The 19,975-nt window shown below is 51.2% G+C and overlaps 1 protein-coding gene across 2 annotated transcripts in view; it reads right to left on the minus strand.

The window, feature by feature from the left end:
• Nucleotides 1–9,619: 9,619 nt before the first annotated feature.
• Nucleotides 9,620–19,975, minus strand: part of CCDC88C (coiled-coil domain containing 88C) — a 103,580-nt gene continuing 93,224 nt past the window's right edge. For both annotated transcript variants that reach the window (XM_045571934.1, XM_036411686.2), the window contains 5 exons: nucleotides 19,666–19,857; nucleotides 17,542–17,610; nucleotides 16,292–16,360; nucleotides 15,373–15,659; nucleotides 9,620–11,671 (listed from right to left, as the gene is read on the minus strand). In XM_045571934.1, the coding sequence (XP_045427890.1) occupies nucleotides 10,658–11,671; nucleotides 15,373–15,659; nucleotides 16,292–16,360; nucleotides 17,542–17,610; nucleotides 19,666–19,857 (1,631 nt within the window). In that variant the 3' untranslated portion in view covers nucleotides 9,620–10,657. The remainder of the gene's footprint in view (nucleotides 11,672–15,372; nucleotides 15,660–16,291; nucleotides 16,361–17,541; nucleotides 17,611–19,665; nucleotides 19,858–19,975) is intronic.

The raw sequence follows: 19,975 nt of genomic DNA on the forward strand, positions 1-19,975 counted from the left end.
TCTCTCTCTCCCCCCTCTCCCTTCCTCTCTGAAACCAATAAAAAATATATATAATAATTCTCTCAAAAAAGTAAAAATAAAAAAGGAAGTTACACAGTACTTCCCCTGACGAGACAAGAGCAGTGTGTCTCCACTGGGCCCCATGTAAAAAACCGAGGGAGGTTAAACAGACAAGACCCCTCTCCTCCTAGGCTAACACCACTGGTCCTGGAGGGGCCCTTCTCCAAAGTGATCAAAAGGTTCTGTGGTGACCCTGCTTCACAGCGAGTCCAGCACCACAGGCTAAGTGTGGGGGATGCTTATCACAGGGACTCCCTTGCACACGGGCCACTCACAGGGTCTCACTCAGAAACGCAGGTGCCATTCGATCCCTCAGAACTCCTGCTGACCAGGCCGGCCACCTGACCCACAGCTCCAGCTACCTCCCAGACGTCCACGGTGGGTTCACGTCCGCAGGAAACTCAAAGCACCTAGGAGTAAAGGTGACTCACCAAAGCTCTTTGCAATTTCCTCAGTGTCTCCACAGGCTCAGGGACAAGGCCCAGAATCCTCTGCATGTTATTGTTCTTCAGTACCAACATCATTTCCAGCATAAAGGGAATCCTAAAATATAGACAAAAGAAAGAGAAAGCCATCATTTCAAATTGTCTATATAACTGACCTTCAACTTGGGAAGAAATCGACCAATTCTGCATGTGGCCATCACCGCTGATACACCAGATGGTCTCAGGCTGACCATCCCACTCCAGCCTCCGCAGTAATTTAACAAATATCGGGCCTCCATCAGACCTCCACGTCAGCCTTGATCACTACCCAGAGTTCTCTAGTTCCCTCTCCCCCTCCTCCACCCCAACTCCTCCCACTGAGCATCCACGTGCGCTCCTCTCACCTGTCCCTGTGCTCCGAGTCACTCCTCCTCTCCACAATAGTTGCCATTCCTTCCTCCAATCCTGGCCTTTTCATTTCTTTAACTTTTAATCTGGAATAAGGTCATACTAAGAGAAAAGTTGAAACATCAGTAGAGTCTTCCCACATACTCGTTTCTGAGATTTCTCCAAATGTTGACTTTTTATTGATATAATTCATAGACCATCAAAATCCACTCATAGTGTGTACTGAGTATATTTAAAATTATGCATCATCTCCACAATTTTAGAACATTTTCATAGCTCACCAGAAAGAAGCTCCAAACACATATTAAAAGCCATGCCCTGATTCCCCAGAACCCACCAGCCCTAGGCAACCCGACGAGTACTTCCTGTCTCTGCTGACATTGCTTTTTTTTAAAATTTATTTATTTATTAAAAACATATTTTTATTGCCGTAGTCAGTTTGGCTCACTGGATAGAGTGTCAGCCTATGGACCGCAATGTCCTGGGTTCAATTGCTGTCAAGGGCCAGGAATCAAACCAGGACCTCCTGGTTCATAGGTCCATGTTCAACCACTGAGCCCCGTTGGCCAGGCCAAAGTCTTTGTTTTAAACCTGAGCTCGGGGCATCCAATAGAGGGGGAAGTTTCTTCTCTGGGACACTACCCTGTTTCCCTGAAAATAAGAAAGTGTCTTATATTAATTTTTGCTCACAAAGATGCGCTAGGTCTTATTTTCAGGGGATGTCTTATTTTTGCATGAAGAAGAATATGGTACACATTTATTGTTAAAAGAAAATAAAGGAAATTTGCCGAAACCAGTTTGGCTCAGTGGATAGAGCGTCAGCCTGAGGACTGAAAGGTCCCAGGTTCGATTCCGGTAAAGGGCATGTACCTTGGTTTTGGGCACATCCCCAGTAGGGAGTGTGCAAGAGGCAGCTGACCGATGATTCTCTCTCATCAATGTTTCTAACTCTCTATCCCTCTCTCTTCCTCTCTGTAAAATTTCAATAAAATATATTCTTAAAAAAAGGAAATTTATTACCTGTATACGGTACAGTAGTACGGTAGTTGTCAACACAAACCAGACAAACTGAATCCTACAGTATCAAGAATTCACTCATTTAGATCCAGCATCTGAGTTCCTGTGACTCTTATGACCTGGCAGGGGCATGCCCCCAGAGACCCCACCCTGGGGCACTGGGTGAGCACTGGCCTGAGACTGGGAGACCCTGGGTTTGTGTGTTGAAAACATTCAACCTGAGTATTTTATACATACATTATTTTTCAGCAGAATTCTACAATAATCTGACCTGCATGGATAAAACCAACCAAACGTCATCGCAAACACCTGACAATCCTGGCAGCAAGTTCCTCTCAGGGACCCTCCTTTTCAACAAGCTGAAGTGTTTATGCTGAAAGAGTCAGTACTTTTAAAATCAACGCATCCATGTACATGGGAGGATACACGCCCACAGGGTAACCGCTTTAAAAACCAGTCTGAGTGTACAGTATGGATACACGGCCACACGGACTGGTGGGTGCCGCACAGAGCAATCCGCCACAGCACTGGAGCCTCCCTGTAAGCACAGCCTCCCGTCTTCTAGGGCCAGGTGGACTGCCTCGGCCAGCAGCCACCTGGCTCACTGGAGAAGGACCACCGCCCAGCTCTGTCTGCAAGGCTGCCATCTAACAGCACTCATTCTGAAGGCGCGCTGAGCCTGGAGGAGGCATGCAGCGGTGTCCATGGTCCAGTTGGGAAGTGAGACCTGCACAGTCGACCTGCGGGACCTGGGAAGGAAGACCCCGAGACAGAACTAGCAGCTGTGGCCAGCCACTCGGTTAAACTCAGAGGAAACCTGGAGGGGAAGAGCAGGCTATGGGGGGCTGCTTCAATTGTGGCTGCAGGTGAGCTCAACCCGACAGGTGAGAGTGTGATACACACGTGCCATTGCTGAAGGGCAAACACTAAAGGCTAGAAGACTCCAGAGGAAGGCGCAGATGGGCAGGAGGGAGTGACTTCACAGAGGCCAGCGCCCGCAGACAGGGGACACTCTGTGGGTAACAAATAATAATGGAACCTGTAAACTCCCCACTGAGCCCCTTCACGAAAACCAACCTGCAGAGCATACTCTGACCACACATTATGCTCAAATGTAACTTAAAAAAAGGGAAATTAGCCCAGCCGGCACCACTCAGTGGTTGAGTCGACCGATGAACCAGGAACTTGAGGTTTGATTCCTGGTCAGGGCCCAGGCCCAGATTGCAGGTTCAGTCTCCAATGTGGGGCCTGCAGGAGGCAGCCCATCAGATTCTCTCTCATCATTGATGTTTTTCTCTCTCTCCCTTTCCCTTCCTCTCTGAAATCAATAGAAAGATAATTTAAAATAGAGAAATTAGAATTCTGCTGAAAAATAATGTATGTATAAAATACTCAGGTTGAATGTTTTCAACACACAATTGGAATTACTCAACTACATCAAATATCTGAAATCCTGAAAGTATTTGATGTCTTCAATATAAACTATAACTTAGGAGAGCATTTAAAAGGAGCAATGCCATTCATGTTGCTGAAGGTGCTAAGCACGTACATCAGTTCCGATGGGGCTTTCACACAGCTCTGCAGAGACCTCATGTTTGGTTGATCAGTGACTCAGGAGCAGCTCAGTGATGGACCCATGGGCTCAGGACACACTCTGGGTCCCTCGAGGCCACTCCTGTCACCACAGAACTGGAGCTTCCTGGCCGCCCCCGGAGAGCTCGTGGCTCTGCACAGGGTCCAGGGCCGCCATGGGCCGAGGCGCCATGAGGAGGCCCCGCACCGAGTCCTTCCCGGTGCCCTTCCGGCCAGGAGGGCAGCTGCCGTGGGAAGTGGCCGTGGCCTCCTGAGCTCACGGCCATGGACCCTGAGCTGCAGCAGGTGGTCAGGCAGATGGCTCTCACCACAACCCAGGGACCTGCTGTCTGAGCCCAAAGCCTCTGGTGAGGGGGATCCGGTCCGTCCAGGAGGACTTGGGCCGGGAAGCCCTGGAGCAGCGCCCTGAGGGGGCCACAGGCAGAGGAGGCGCGGCGCCATTGCCCTCTGCGGGGAGCGGCCCGGCCCAGGAGGAGGCGTCTCCTCAGGAACAACCCGCTCAGAAGGCGTCCTGAGCGGCTGGTCCCGCAGAGCGGGGCGTCCACCCGGAGGACCGGCCTGAGCGGGGTCCTCAGCCCGCGCCCCGGGGCCCCGCTCCCCATCTTGTGCAGAAGCTGCCTGACTCCCCAGTGAGCACGGCTCCCCGCGGGCTGCCCGCCGGGGTCGCCCGCCGCCCCAGGCCCACAACCCCCTCAAGGTTTCCCGGGTCCCGTGCTGCCAGCAGCCACCCTGGCCAGGCCCTCCTAGGCCCCTGGACCTGCCATCTTCCCCAAGCCCCTGGCTGACTTCCTGCGGGGGCGGGACTTCCGGGCGCAGAGCGGCTCTGTGAGGAGCGGGGCGGGGGCCCCCTGCTGGCGGGCGGCGGCAGTGCAGGGAGCCGCACAGCCTCAGTGTGTCCTCTCCAGCCAATCTTAACCTGGATAAGTGGTCAATTTCATTTTGTGTATTTTACCACCCTTAAGATCCAAACCAAATGGACTGCCCATTCTTTGCCATCCTGTTCTCTGACTTTGCTGCCTCCCATCCTCTCCAGTGCTGCCACTGGCCACTCCTCACGCGTGCCTGTGCCCCCCAAGCCAGCTGCCCCTCAAGATAAGGCACCAACTCCTGAAGGCAAGCTTCACAGCTAATCACTACGACTTTGGAGGGGACAACACTGGACTTCCACTGGCAATGGAGCGTGCCGGACGCGCATCCACGGGTAGGACAGAACATCACAAGGCTCTTACAGGAGGCCCTGGCTCCTTCTAAGGCGGTGAATGTGTTTCATCTTTTCTGTTCAAGCCTTTGAGAGCAGGCCTTACCAGCCTCTGCTCCCTGCACACGACAGCTGTAGCCCATCTAGGCCAGCCCTGGGTGTGCATCCTGGGTTTCAAGTGCACCATTGCCTCTCTGAGGCCCTCCAGCATCTGATTTCCCCTTGGCCCCTATACATTGCTCATCAGCACATGCTTGCATCTCACTATGTGAAGAAGACAGTGCAGCCTGGTGGTTAAGAGCCAGGTCTTTCTGCTCAGACCTGCTGGGGTTCAATTCCTGGCTCAGCCAACTGGTCTTGGGCAAGGTACATAAGCTGGTTACTCTCCAGTTGTTGTTTTTTTATCTCTAAAACAGGAGTAATAAGACCTTCCTCAGTACTGTTATCAGAATGAAATGGAGTTAATCCATCCTGTCCATGAAGCATCAGCTTTGACAAGACCAATGGGTAACCACCCTATCTGGCCGGTCCAGCGGTTTTGTTTTATTCAGCCAGTAGCTGAGATGACCATCTATATGGAGACATGTAAGCATATCACATGTATGTGTAGAGATATACCCATGTCATGTGTATGTGTAGATGTAAGGGTGCCCATTAACAGATGAGACGGGGGTCCATACAATCTCCTTTTCCACCTGTTCCTGTCGCTGCACTGGCCAGCTTCTGCCCCCAGAAGCTGTCAACAGCCATCCTGTGTGAAGCACCAACGTAATGTTGGAAGGAGCCCGAGGAAGCAAAGCAAAGAGAATCCCCATCTCAGCCTCAGCGGGAGAACGCAGCTCGCCGAGCCATCTCTTTAAGCAGTCTGTGCCCGCGTCAGCAGCCCGTATACTAACACTGGAATCAGTTATTTAAGCAATCTACCCTACAAACTCTCAGTCATGCTGGTTCTCCCGGGGGGTGTGGCTCAGTAGTTGAACAACACTGACCCATGAACCAGGAGGTCACAGTTCCATTTCTACTCTGGGCACCTGGGCTCTGTCCCCATAGAGGCCATGCAGGAGGCAGCTGACCAACTGTTCTCTCTCATCACTGATGTTTCTATCCATCTCCCCTTCTCCCTTCCCCTCTGAAATCAATTAAAGATATATATATATGTAATCTGGCTGGTTTAAATGTAAAAGGAATAACTGCTTGGATAACGAGACACCTCAACTGCTCAAGTTGCACAAATGTACAAGGATCCTTGTTTTTCACTCTCCATGTACAATACCTGCAAAGTCGCCATCCTGGTTAAACACACACATTGCAGGTGAACAGATTCTGTTTCGACCAAGGAGTTTCCAAGCAAAGCCGCCAGCCCGATGCCTTCCCCCCCCCCCTCCCCCCCGGAGGCTGCTCTCGGGCTGTGCGCTTGGTCTCCTGTGAGCTTCCCTGACATGACACTGAAAAGCCTCCCCAGACTCATCCTGTGCTAAGTCATCTCCTGCAGTAGGCTGCGAGGCCACTGCAGAAAGCGTTCCTCAGCTCACACTTAAGGTGGAAGGGACTCAGCACTGTGGGGACACAGGAACTGTACCCGCAGGTTTGAGGAAATCATTCAGAGATGATGCTGTAAGCTGGGTATCAGTAAAATTTACCTCAGTAATATAATGTACATAAAAGCAATGAGATTTTCCTAACTTTTATTTAAAATACATTTTTATTGTTTTTAGAGGAAGGGAGAGGGAGAGATAGAAACATCAATGATGAGAACCATTGATCGGCTGCCTCCTGCACGCCCCTCACGAGGATGGAGCCCACAACCAGGGCATGTGCCCTCACTGGGAATTGAATCATGACCTGCTAGTTTGTAGGCCCATGCTCAACCACTAAGCAACACCACCAGGGCCCCGCTGCATATTTTGAAGCAGGGTATAGGTAGGACCATGTTGACTGTATTGGGTGAAATATCTCCAAATATCTTGAGTTCCGGGCAGCCATTACCCTAAGTAAACCAATGAGGCAAAAGTGAGAAGGAATTAAAATGGAGATTACTTATAAAATAATTGCTGAGGTCCCTGCTGCCACCCTAGTGAGGGCAGAATGATAGCATGTCCTCGCCAGGAGGCAGGGGGCTGGCACTGTGCAGGCAGCCTGCCTAGGGGAGAGGGGACAAGTGCCAGGGCTGAGACACAAACAAGAGCTTGATTTTTGTCATAACTTGTGCTCTCATAACCCTTGGACACACACATGTGCTTGTGTGTGTGCACGCAAACACACACACACACACACACACACACACACACACACATACTCTAGACTGCTGACCTGTTGCTTGGGCCTGAGAGCAGCACAGCCTGTACAGTTGCATCTGGTCCTCTTGGTTAGCTCAGCCCTGCGATGCTCACCAAGGCGGCTGCCTCAGGAAGGTCCCCAGAGCTGGGCCCTGTGACAGGCGACGCTTGTCTGACTTTGGATTTCTATAATCAGGTCACTCGGGAGGTTGCATGGGGCTGGAAAGAGAACCCTAGAGTTGGGGGTCAGTCAGCCCCGAGTCCAAACCTCACTGTGACTTCTAACTGGCTACATGACCATGGGCCAGTGAGCCACTCCGAGAGGAGCCGAAGCCCCAACCAAGAGTGCCTGAGGCTGTGAATGGCGGGATTCACGTGGGAACCACACCCATCCCTTAGCTGAGGGCAAGCATAGGTGGCTGTAATTGCACCTGGTTGGCCAAAACCAGTGAGAGCTTCCTAAGGGAATCGACGGGCTGTGTGCATACACGTATACATACGTGTGTGCATACATGTAAACATATTCCCTCCTCTTCCTCTGGCTGGTTGATAAACTTCAGGCTGGATGCTTCCTTTCCAAGGTCTGTCGGACGTTCTCTAATGCTCTCACTTTGCTGTTCTCCCAGGGAGAACCCCTCTGGTGCCACAGGTGACCCCAACCTCTCTGCAGGCAGCCCTCAGCCCTCAGCTGGACAGAACACCACTAGGTCAGCCCAGGAGGGGATGGCTACATGCCTCCCTCTCTCCTCCTGACACTTCCTGGTTGAGCAGCCTTGAGAAAATCCAAGGGGTCACTTTTTTTTTTTTTTCATGGCACAAATTTGAAATTTTCTTGTACTTTTTACACAACCATCGAATACTGCTGGGCTCTATGTCTAAGAGCTTTGGACTGCAGGATCTGTAAGGGTGAAGTTATATATTGATAGTTTGCAATTTACGGGTAGGGACTGCCCACCAAAAGGAGCAACTGATAACCTAGTTACAAAAACCCATTCAGGACTGAACCAAGGCCCTTGGTTGCTGTCCGCAGTTGGTCTTTGACCAGCCTGTACCAGGAGAAATAGCAACAAGATCGGTTAGGAAAATCTGGCTCTGGACCACCAGATCGGTAAGTGTGTCACGGGCAGGAAACCTGGCTGGTTGCTGCAGCTCCTGGCCGCGATCCAGGGCCAAACGGTGGGTCGCAAAAGCCTAGAGCCGTGGTCGGCAAACTGTGGCTCTCGAGCCACATGTGGCTTTTTGGCCCCTTGAGTGTGGCTCTTCCACAAAATACCACGGCCTGGGCAAGTCTATTTTGAAGAAGTGGCGTTCAAAGAATTTTAAGTTTAAAAAATTTGATTCTCAAAAGAAATTTTAATTGTACTGTTGATATTTGGCTCTGTTGACTAGTTTGCCAACCACTGCCCTAGATAGAGGCACAATGGTTATTTCATGTCTTCAACCGTTTCTCCAAACCACCTTCTGGACACTTCACTCTCACAGAGCCAAGGATCACATTAAGCTAAGCGCCTGCTATGATTTAAATCCCGTATCTAAATGGGATTCAACTTATGGGAACTTAAACACAAGCCTGGAAAGAAGCTGTTGCCTGGTGAACAGGAAACCTCGCTTTCCCACGCTCTAACCCCAGGCAGAGGGAGCCGGTAGATTCTCGGGTCTCCCCGGCCCGGATGCTGGGGCTGAGGCAGGGAGCCTGGAGTCCCAACGCCCCGACAGTGCTGCCAGTGACGATCGGTGAGGAAACGAGGACTCAATTCTACAACTTCTCATTTTATTACAAACTCATCCTTGTGTCCCAGAATCAATGGCTATTTAACAGACAACCCAAAGCACTCCAAAAATCGGCCATGTTAACATTCTCATTTCCTTCTCAGTACTTTAGCTCAAAAGGGGAAAAAAATCTTTATAAAATCTGAATCACCAAGTTGGTACAACCAGAACAGCACCTTAGTGAACAACAAGAAACAAAATGTCTCAGGAGCCTGGCCAAATACACACAGCAGCAGGTGCGATTTCCGATGGGAGAGAATGAGTCCGCATGGAATATAAATATAGGGTGTCCCCCCAAAATGTATCCAGAGGTCAGACTCCCGATGGAAATGCATGATGATTCCCAATGGAACATAAAACACACGTAACAGCTGATAACTCACTTCATTTTCATCCCTTTTAGGTTTAACTTATTTGAAGCAATGGGTGAAGCCAGACTAAGCTTTGAATAACAAAAAACAACCTTATCCACCGGACTTGGGATACATAATGAAGTTTATCGCACAAAACCGGCAACAGTCAAGGAACCGAGGGCAGAGAGAGAATGAGTATAAATATGGAACGAAACGATTCTTGATGTTTGTAATTCCGCTGCTTTGCATTAGTTGTGGTCCAGGCACTGTTGCTGATTTCGTACCATAAACTTTATTTTTAATGAAGGTCTAGGGCAGGTGTCGGCAACCTGCAGCTCTTTTCGTTAAGTGAAAAAATCCTTTTTCTGCACGATCCGGTATATAGCATTAAGGTAAGAAACAATATGCAGTGTTATATTTGTTTTAAACGTCGCAATGGTTTTGCGGCTCCCAGGTTTTTTTTTTCCTTCGAAAACAGGTCCAAGTGGCTCTTTATGTCTTAAAGGTTGCCGACCCCTGGTCTAGGGGATAAGTTATCCTTGTTTAGAGCTTAGCCTGGCTTCACCCATTATTTCGAATGTTAACCCGAAAAGAAGTGGAAATTGAGTTATCAGCTGTGTGTACATTTTTGGGGGGAGACCCTGTGGCTCCCATCAAAATATATATATTTCATGAGTGTGCACATATATACGTAATATAATATATTAAAGGAATTTGGTTTCTAACACAAGTTATTCAGAAATAAAACAATTAACGTCTCACCCTCGAGGGGGGACACTGGGGCGCTGCAGCCATTTCCAAATCAGGCTGCACCTGCCTCTTGCACACGCTCCCCTCTGCACACTCTGGCCACTCCTGGGAGGGGCGGGCAGGGCTTCTCTCTGCCCTGTCACCCAGGCCGGGCAGACCCAGTGTTTATAGAAAAGTGAGCAGGGGAGCCAGGTCCCCGTGTGGCCCCAGGAGCCAGCTGGACAGAGGCAAAGCCTGAGACCACCTTGGTCCAGTGGTGAAGTACATGGGCCCAGGCCTGGCTGGCCACGCTCTGGGTTAACAGTGAGCCTGACTCTAGGGTCCACCCAGGGCCTCCAAGTCTTTATAGTCTGGCCGGTCTGGGCTTCCTCTGGGGACCATCAGGCTTCTGGGAGAGGGAGTAGAGTTTCCGGTCTAGGGCTCAGCCCTGAGAACATGCGTGCACATGTTTATCTGCTCACTTGCACACGCACACGCACACTTTAATGGAGGTCAAATTGCAAACAAGTGTTCTAAGGGGCCTGCTCACATAGTGTTTGCCTGAGGAAAGTCAGTTTGCCATTACATTGTGAGCATCCCCAGGCCAAAGTGGATTTGTTCAAAAGGTACCAGTGGCTGGAGGATCAGACACGTGTTCCACACCTTGGCACAGTGTTGTCACTAAGAGAACAAATGGAAGAAGCACACAGAGCCCCTTTCCTCGTTCAAAGCCCGCTCCTGGCACCCAGGCAGACAGGAGAGGCGGCCACAGTCATCAGAAGGCGCGTCAGTGGTTTAAAGGCTGGGACCGCGGGTCCAGGAGGCGTGTCACACGCAGCCATACTCGTACCACACGGTCTGCGGGTCCCCACCCAGCTCTGGGGACGCCGGCATGCTTTTCGAGTTGTTCCCACGACTGAAGTCCTCAGGGGCCCGGCTGGTGTGGGGAGCCACGTCGGGAGACCTGCCCGGGCTCTTGGCAGGGAGCCCCTCTCTGTGGGCCTGTCCTGGGGCCCCATCTCCCTCTGAGAGGCTGAGACCCACCCGGACAGGAGCGACGGTGGCCACTTCCCCTGAGTGTGGGGGGTTGGGGGGCCTAGTCCGGACAGCTGGGGCTGGAGTCGGCGAGCGGTGCTGAGGCTGAGAGTTGCTGCCACCACCGCTGCCGCCGCCGGCAATGGCTGGGGCTGTGGCGGATTGTGGCAGGGGAGCCAGCCTCTCCTCCTTTGGGGGAGCCAGCGAGAAGCGCCTCATGTCCAGTGGTCGGCTTCGGGGACCCGGGGCCTGATAGGAGCCGCCAGCCTTTCCCACAAGTGGGGTCTTCTCCCGGGCCAGGCTGTGGGAGCTGGGGGGTATGGGGCTTTGCGGGGTGTGGCTGCCTGTTTCCCTGCCCACTGAGGCCTCAGAACCCCCCGGCTTCAGAGGACAGTCCTGTTTGGAGGCCTCTGGCCCGCTGGCCCGAAGCAGGTCAGCTGAGGCCAGGCTGAAGGCCCTGCTCAGGGACGCGCTCCGGCTGGCAGGTGGGTGGGAGGCTGGGGGCATCGTGGCCTGCCGGGCTCTCCCCAGAGAAAGGCTCTGGGGAGGGAGGGCCGGCCTCAGGGGGGCACTGGGTGGGGTCTCGGCGTCAGCAGGTCTCAAGTTGGGCTTCACGTACTGCCCCGGCTTCAACAGCTTCCCCTCCGAGGTGCTGACAGCCATCTTGAGGGTGGGGGCCACCAAGCTGGTGGGCATCCTGGCCCCTTCTCTCCTGGCAGGTGGGCCTGGCTGGCCTCCGACGGTTGAGAGGTCATTGGCCTTTCTGAAGTAGTCACTTAGCAGGTCATCCCGGCAACTGGGAGTGTCCTACAGAGAAGAGAGGAAGAACTGAGAGGCAGAAGTTGAGGGCCAGGAGGGTCCCTGGAGGGCAGGGGTCACCATGATGTTGAGGGCAAAACTAACCCCATCTCCAAGCAGCACGGCTGTACTGTCTTACGGAAGCTGTGGAGGTTCAAGACTGGGAGGCAATAGAAGTAAAAAATAAAATAAAAAATAAAAATCTTGAGATTCAGTGCCCTTTACTGGCAAGTAATAGACCTTTTCAGAGATAAATGTATAAGCAAAGGAGGATAGCAAATATCATGGAGAACCACGACAATGAGGATGACTAAAAAGAAAATGAAAAATCCCCAGAAAGCAAGCTGCGACACATGGAACTATGTGATATAAATAACAGAGATTTCAAGATTAAGGTTCTGAAAATACTCAATGAGATGTGAGAAAATACCAACAGGCAATTCAGTGCACTCATAAAACAAATCAATGAACAAATTTATACTTTACCAAAGAGATTGAAACATTAGAAAAGAACCAATCAGAAATCCAGGAAATGAAGCATTTAATTAAGGAGCTTAAAAGTGAACAGAACCAACCACATGATGGAAAGCATTAATGATACTGAAGACAGGAATCATGACATGATGCAGGAAGAAGAAGAGAAGAGACCTAGTATATAAAGAAAAATGAAAGAGCTCCAGGAAACCTATCTGACTCCATCAGAAAAAGCAGTATTAGAATTGCAGGTATTGCGGAGGAGGGAAGAGGGAGCATGGAATGGAGAGCCTATTCAAACAAAAAGTGGATGAGAACTTCCCAAATCTATGGAAAGAACTAGATCCTTGAATCCAAGAAGCACACAGAACACCTCGTTACCTGGCCCTCTCTAAGGCACTTGGTATTGAAGCTGTCAAGAATTAATCACAAAGAGAAATTCTCAAAGTGGCCAGGGAAAAAAAGGAAGTGACTTACAGAGGAAAACCCATCAGAATTTAATCTATTGATAATTTCTCAGTAGAAACTCTACATGCCTGAAGAGAGTAGAACCAAATATTCAAGGGCTTGAAAGAAATTACCAGCCATTAATAATATATTGAGTATAAAGAAGAAATAAAGATGTTCCCAGACATACAGAAGCCGAGGGATTTTTATCACCAGAAAACCTCCATTGCAGGAAATACTCAAGGGACTTATTCTACCTGAGAAAAAGAACATAAGGTGACAACACTATTAGTAAGACCATTGAAAAATTTACAGCATAAACAGGAATAATTTGTGACAACAAAAACATAAAAGGGGAGGGGGAAGGTCTGAAATGGCAAAGGAAGATGAAGATCAGATGCACTTGAACAAAAACTACGTTATATATGCAATTTCATTTTTTATAAACCTAATGGTAACCACACACAAAAATCCCCAAATCACGACATATAGCTTAAAAAAAGAGGAAGCTAAGGAAAGATGTATGGAATAGCACCAAAACCCCCCAGATAGAAACATAAAGGAAAAAGAACCAATGGAGGCACAGAGCTACAAAGAAACAAAAGATAAAATGGCTATAGAAAACTTCGTATATCAATAAATACCCTAAATGTAAATGGTCCAAATTCACCAATAAAGAGGCACAGAATAGCAGAGTGGATCCAAAAACAAAACTCAACTATACGTCACCTAAAAGAGACACATCTAAGCTACAAAGACAAAGGTAGATTCAAAGTAAAAGTGTGGAAAGTGATTCTCCAAGCATACAAGATCCACAGAAAAGCAGGTGTAGCCACATTTATATCTGACAAAATATATTTCAAGAGACAAATATGGACACTTTCATGATAAAGGTAATACTACATCAAGAAAACATAACACTTCTTAATATATATGCATTCAACCAGGAAGCACAAAAATATGTAAGACAACTACTTACAGAACTAAAGGGAGAAACAGATCAAAACACAATCATAGTTGGAGGACCTTAATACTCCACTGATAGCTCTAGACAAATCAACCAAACAGAAACTTAATACATAAATATCAGTCTTGTCCTAGCTGGTTTGGCTCAGTAGATAGAGAGCATCAGTACACAGATTGAAGGGTTCCATTTTCAATTCCAGTCAAGGGCACATGACTAGGTTGCGGACTTGATCCCTAGTAGGGGGTGTGCAGGAGGCAGCCAATCAATGATTCTCTCTTATCATTAATGTTTCTATTTCTCTCTTCCTCTCTGAAGTCAATAAAAATATATTAAAAAAAAGAAATATCAACCTTAGATGAAACACTAGACCAAATGGACATAACTGACATTTATAGAACCTTTCATCACAGAACATCATATTATGCATTTTTCTCCAGTGGACGTGGAACATTCTCAAAGATAGACCATATATTGGTCACAAAACTAGCACCAACAAATCATGAAGACTGAAATCATACCAAGCATATTATCTGACCACAATGCCTTGAAATTAGAAATCAAATGCAAAAAAGGAAGTAAAGAAACTCACAAATAGCCTTAGCCGGTTTGGTTCAGTGGATAGAGCGTCGGCCTGCAAACTCAGGGGTTCTGGGCTTGATCCCCAGTGCACGAGGCAGCCGATAAATGATTCTCATCACTGATGTTTCTAGCTCTCTCTTCCTCTCCCTTCCTCCCTGAAGTCAATAAAAATATATATATTTTAAAAAACTTGCAAATACGTGGAGATTAAACAACATACTACTAAAAAATGACTCGGACAATGAAGAAATAAAAGATGAGATAAAAATATATAAAGAGACAAATGAGAATGACAATATATTGAATAGCATGTCAAAACGCCTGGGATGCAGCAAAAGCAGTAATACACTACATTAACATATGATCTTAGCAATAGTTGCAGGAAAAAGCACTGGGTAAGATACAAAACCCATTTGTGATTAAAATGCTCAATAAAATAGAAATTGAAGGAAAGTACCTAAACATAATAAAAGCCATGTATGATAAACCCTCAGCTAATATCATACTCAATGATGAAGAACTGAAAGTTTTCCTAAGATCAGGAACAAGACAAGAATGTCCACGTTCACCACAAGGCCAGGTGCTGGAAGTCCTAGCCACAGCAATAAGGCAGGAGAAAGAGAGAAAAGGCATCCAAAACAGGGAAGGAAGAAGTCAAACTGTCACTTTTTGTGGATGACATGAAAACCCTAAAGATTCCACCAAAAAACTGTTAGAAACGATAAACAAATACAGTCAGGTTGCAGGATACAAAATCAATGTGCAAAAATCCATATCCATTGCCTTCCTGTATACTAACAAAACTCGAGAAAAAGAAATGGAAACACACACACACAAATTCCTTTTGCAATTGCAACCTTTCTCTTGATCTGAATAAGGCAGTGGTGGGAAGGAGCCAGGCGGGCCCCTAAGGGGGGTGCAAGGCTGAGTGGTAGTGGGCCACCTGCCACTGTTTCCTTCAAGCTGCTCCCCCGGCTGAGCAGGTGCCTGGCTGGGCTTCCCTGGCCAGAGAGCCAGTGTCCTTTCCCACCATGCTGCGCAGGCAGAGTCCGAAGCCCGGGTCTGATCCTCCTCTGGTAACCGCAGCCCCTGGCCAGCACCTCCCAGCCTGGAGGAGCCAGAAACTCTCGGCCCCGTCCCTCTCTGTGATTTGCTGTCAAGGTCTCTGCCTCTGGTTTTCGTCCACCTGAGGGGAGCGCGGAAAGGGGGGGGGCGAGGGAAGAGAGAGCCCCGGGTCACTCACAGCGGTGGGGGAGCCCCGGTTGCTTTCCTCCAGGAACTCCTCCAGGGTGACCATCTCCCTGCTCGGGGAGGCGCAGGGCCGCACCCGGGCCTGGGGCTGGGCCACGCCCCTCTTCTGGATGCACTCCTGGGGGACAGGCCCGTTCCGGGGTGGCGGGTACTCCTGGCGGCTGAGGGTAGTCTGTCCTGGGGCGCTGGCATCGCGGGGCAGAGTGGCCGTGTCCCTGCTGGGGATCAGGTCCTCGCTGCTGAAGCTCTCGGGCCTGCGGTGGAGCGGGTCGGAGGAGCCTGGTGTCAGGGCGAGGGGACACAGAGGGACACACGTCAGTTTCCCACTCTTGCTGGCCCGCCTCCCATGTGCTCTGTGCTGCCTTCGGCTACGGGACAGAGCCCTGCCCGGGAACCCCGCTGGCACTGTGGATGTCAAGGGCATTCTGAAATTCTTAGAACTTCACGCTGGCATTAAAGACAAAATAACTCGGGATAAAAGTGGAAAGCTTCTGCTAAAGCTTAAATTATCAATAGCTGTAAGGTATCGCACTAGATCGCTCTTGAAATAGTGCAGACAAACTGTACTCTGCAAAGAAACCAGCCAACCGTGTCCTCTGACCCCCATGTCCTCTGACCCCTGTGGACGGGAACCACTGGCTCTGTCCCCATCCTGAAGCGGAAGGAGCTCAGACTTGGAGGATGGGTGGCTTGCCAGGTGCCCAGAGCTGGTCAGTGGAGGAGGGATTTGAACCCAAATCTGTCAAAACTCCCAGGCCTAAGCTTCAAACGGCACAAATGGTCCTATGAATGCAATCGCATCATGCTTAGAAGAACCTGGCTAACGGTATTTTTTAAGTCACACACATAACGCCAGCCCGGGGCGGAGATCCGAGTCCACTGAGAAGTGCCCGGAGGAAAGGCCGGCTTACCCTTCAGGCTGAGAGGGGAGCTGTCACTGGATGCATTCCTGCTGCTCTCCACGCTGCCTGGCCGGGACCCTGCAGGAAACGGCAACGCTGAACCGAAGGGCCGCTGACAAGTCTGACCCAAACTACCCTGTCCCATCGGAAAACAATGACATAACCAAGCGACTGCACGGTCCAGGGGAATGCCCACTGGTAGGACAGACCTGGGATCCCCCTGACGGCCCCAGGAGGGGTCCCGCCTCACCCAAATGCGAGGCCCGTGCACAGCCACGGGCTACGTGGAACGGGCCTCTAACAATTTTGTTCACAAAGAAAATCTCATGCAGAATGCCGCATGGAGCTTTCTGGAATGCGCCTGGAAACACTGTGCCTAGCTGAAACCGGATGGAGCGTCGGTCTGCGGACTGAAAGGTCCCAGATTCGATTCCGGTCAAGGGCATGTACCTTGGTTGCGGGCACATCCCTGGTAGGGGGTGTGCAGGAGGCAGCTGGTCGATGTTTCTCTCTCATTGACGTTTCTCTCTCATTGACGTTTCTAGCTCTCTATTCCTCTCCCTTCCTCTCGGTGGAAAATCAATAAAATATTAAAAAAAAAAAATACGGCTAGGAATGCCACTAAAAAAAAAAAAAAAAAAAAAAAAGAAACACCGTGCCTAGACCAGCGCTGCACCACCTGGCGAGGGCGGGAGCCAGGACATGGCCACGTGTGCAGGTCCACGTGTGAACAATGACCTCTGGGCCCGAGAGGGTGCTGGGACCCTCGGGAGGAAAGAAAGTGGGAAGGCTGGTCTCATTCACTGTTTCCTTCTGCACAAACTCCCACCACACCTCGGTCAGATGGCCAGTGCCTCTCACACTTTCTGAGGTGAAGTTGACAACTTGGAGCTGCTCTGGGCAACTAACATCCAGGGGAGGACAGTGAGAGGCTCCTTCAACCAGTGCTCGCTGCAGGGGTCCCGAGACCTCCCTTCAAGCAAGGGGAGTCAGAGCCTCCAGAAGTAAGACCCTGACAGGTAGCGACTTCCCCATCACGGGAGGGATGTAAGCAGAAGCCGCATGCTTTCGCCCTGGGGGAGGCAGGGAAGGAGTGTTGGGAAATTGTGGGTCCCCCATTCCCACTCCATCGTAACACCTCCACTTTCACCTCCTTGTGTGTGGGACGTGCACACATGCCTCCGCTCGAAGGAAAAGCACGGTTGATGGAAACAGGTCTGAGAGCCCAGACTGAAGGGCACCATGCATTGGCCACTCACCGTGCCGCCTGTGGTTGGTGAACTCAAGCTCCAGGGACCGCTCACAGAGGCTGTCGTCGGAATTATAGCCTGCGGAGACCATGAGGCTGTGAGTCAGGGGACCTGAACATCCAGGGGGAACCTGGGCCTTTTGCCAGGCGGCCATCTCTGACGCTGGCCCAGCCCCTGCCTCGTGGTTGTGTCCAGCTCCTGGAGGAGGGAGGGAAGTGTGGACAGTGCCCTTAGGACCTGTCTGTACTACCTCTCCCCCTATTTCTCCTGCCCGTACAGCCTTAGTCCTATTTGACTCTTAAATCATGCTTCCGCCTGTGCAATGCTGGACTCCAAATGAAGGCGGCAGCGTTCTGGCCTCAGGGCAATGCAGCAAAAGCCGCTGAGACTTAATATCCCACGAGCCCCTTCCAAACTCCCTCCCAGCTATACCAGAAGCAGAGAGCCTGAAAGCAGTTCTCCCCCAGGGCCTCACCTCTCCGTGGCTGGAGGAAGAGGAAAAGAACCCACCACCAGAGTGAGGATGTGGATTCCCTCTAGGGACTGAGCCCTGGACCAGCAGCTCCTCCCCAGAAAGTCGGGAACACAAAGGCCACTCCTGAGAAGGACTACGCTGCCCTGTGCCTCACGCCTGCTAGATTCCTGCTGACAGCAGCTCTGCGTCTCCGCCAAACTGACCCCCGGGTCTCCACGTTGCCACAGTTCTGCGTCCACCTGAGCGTGAGCACTGGGCAGCTAGGGAATTGCCGTGGGCAGCGCTGGGTGTGCAGTGCGGCCGGCCTCGGGCAGGCCCCGCAGGCATCTGGACAGGTGTGGGCTCTGGCTCAGGGCGGCATCCAGGCCGAGACAGCCCGTGGTTAGCCTGGAGGGCCAGGCCGGGAGCCATACTGGTTGCTAGAAATCTGACGGGAGGTGGTGCTCCCGGCTCCTGCTCGAGCCTGAGAGACGGAGGCCGTGAGCTGACTGCCTACAATGGACCCCAGAGCAGGCTCTCCGGCCGGCACCCGGCACAGCTCCCCTGACGCCCCACAGTCAGTGGCTGCCCTCTCAGTGTCTGGAAGGACCGCCTGGCTGCCCAGTGCTTACGTAACTCAGATTCTCTGAGGGCGTTTCCGGTTTGTAAACAAGGGGCCAGGTCCTGATCCAGGCAGTCTGAGGGAGGGACCCTGTCTGTGTTGGCTTGTCAATCCAGGGGTATGTATGCCAGCTTCCAGGCCCAGTGGAGGGTCTGATCATGAAAAACAGTCACCCTTCTTGTTCTCGTCCATTCCTAACACTCCAGCTCTTTCTGCGGTATTCAGACAGCCCCATCTCTAAGCTATAAGCTGAGTCTCTGTTTTGGTGTTGTTTTATTTTTCCCTTTCTGTTGCACATTTTCACTTTCCAAGTGCTCCCCCAGCCCCCATGCTCCTTTTTATAGCATCCGGCTTGTTTTACGTGTACGACTTCGCTTACTGGTGCTAATGACGGCGTTTTAAAGCATACATCTCTGCCTAATGCCCGCTGACTGCTGCCTCTCACACCCGTTTGTCTCGGTGTTACGGGCTCTCCTCTGGTGTCTGGGTCCTGAACTCCTCACTTGGCATGACGTGACCCGACTGCTCTGCGGGGATTGTCTCCTGCTAATCCGATGCCTTGAAGAGGATTGCAGGATCTCATCTACGGTGTGGATGCCACTGGCCACCCGGGAGACACGCAATTTGTAAATCCTTCCCCGGACCCCCTTGTTTTTCGTTAGGACACCTGCCCTCCACTCCACCAACTGCCCTCCAGTTCAGAAACCCCGTCAAGTCTCCTCCCAGGAGAATAAACCTCCAACGTCGCCCGATTTTAGCCCACGCTCTGGTTCACCCCCGTTCGGGAGCAGTGGTGGTGGGTTCTAGGGCTTTCCTGTGAGCAGCATAGGCCTGGGCCCCCAGAGGGTGGAGTTTCCGTAAAAGTCTCACACCGCCGAGAGCAGTGCTGAGGTCTGAACCTGTGTCTGAGGGACGCCAAGCCTGTCCACAGCTTCACCAATCTGCTGAGCACCTCAGTCTGAGAGGCCCCTGCCCGCTCCTGAGAGCCAGGATCTACAGGGAGGACCCTGGCCCCAGATGTTCATCCCTCTCGCTTCTGGAGGGACACGTGACTCACCTTGGGTGCGGCCTGGGTGCCGGGAGATGGGGGTGGAGCTGGAAGGAGCTGTAGTGATGGCTGAGGAGGAGCAGGCCCGGGAGCCCAGCTCTGCCGGCCAGGGCTTGGTGGCTGGGTCAACAGCGGAGGCATCCGTGCGGTCAAGGCTGCCTCCATGGGGGGCCCCTCGCTTTGGTACTAGGTCCCCAGGGCCTGGGGCAGAGGAGGACAGTGAGTGTTGGGGCTGCAACATCCCACACCAAGGTGGGGTGGTCACACCGAGGCCTAGAAGCAGAGGTGGCAGGCACACAGAGCACAGGGACAAAGCTGG

Source organism: Pipistrellus kuhlii, unplaced genomic scaffold (assembly GCF_014108245.1).
Source record: "Pipistrellus kuhlii isolate mPipKuh1 unplaced genomic scaffold, mPipKuh1.p scaffold_m20_p_41, whole genome shotgun sequence".
NCBI classification, from domain to species: domain Eukaryota; kingdom Metazoa; phylum Chordata; class Mammalia; order Chiroptera; family Vespertilionidae; genus Pipistrellus; species Pipistrellus kuhlii.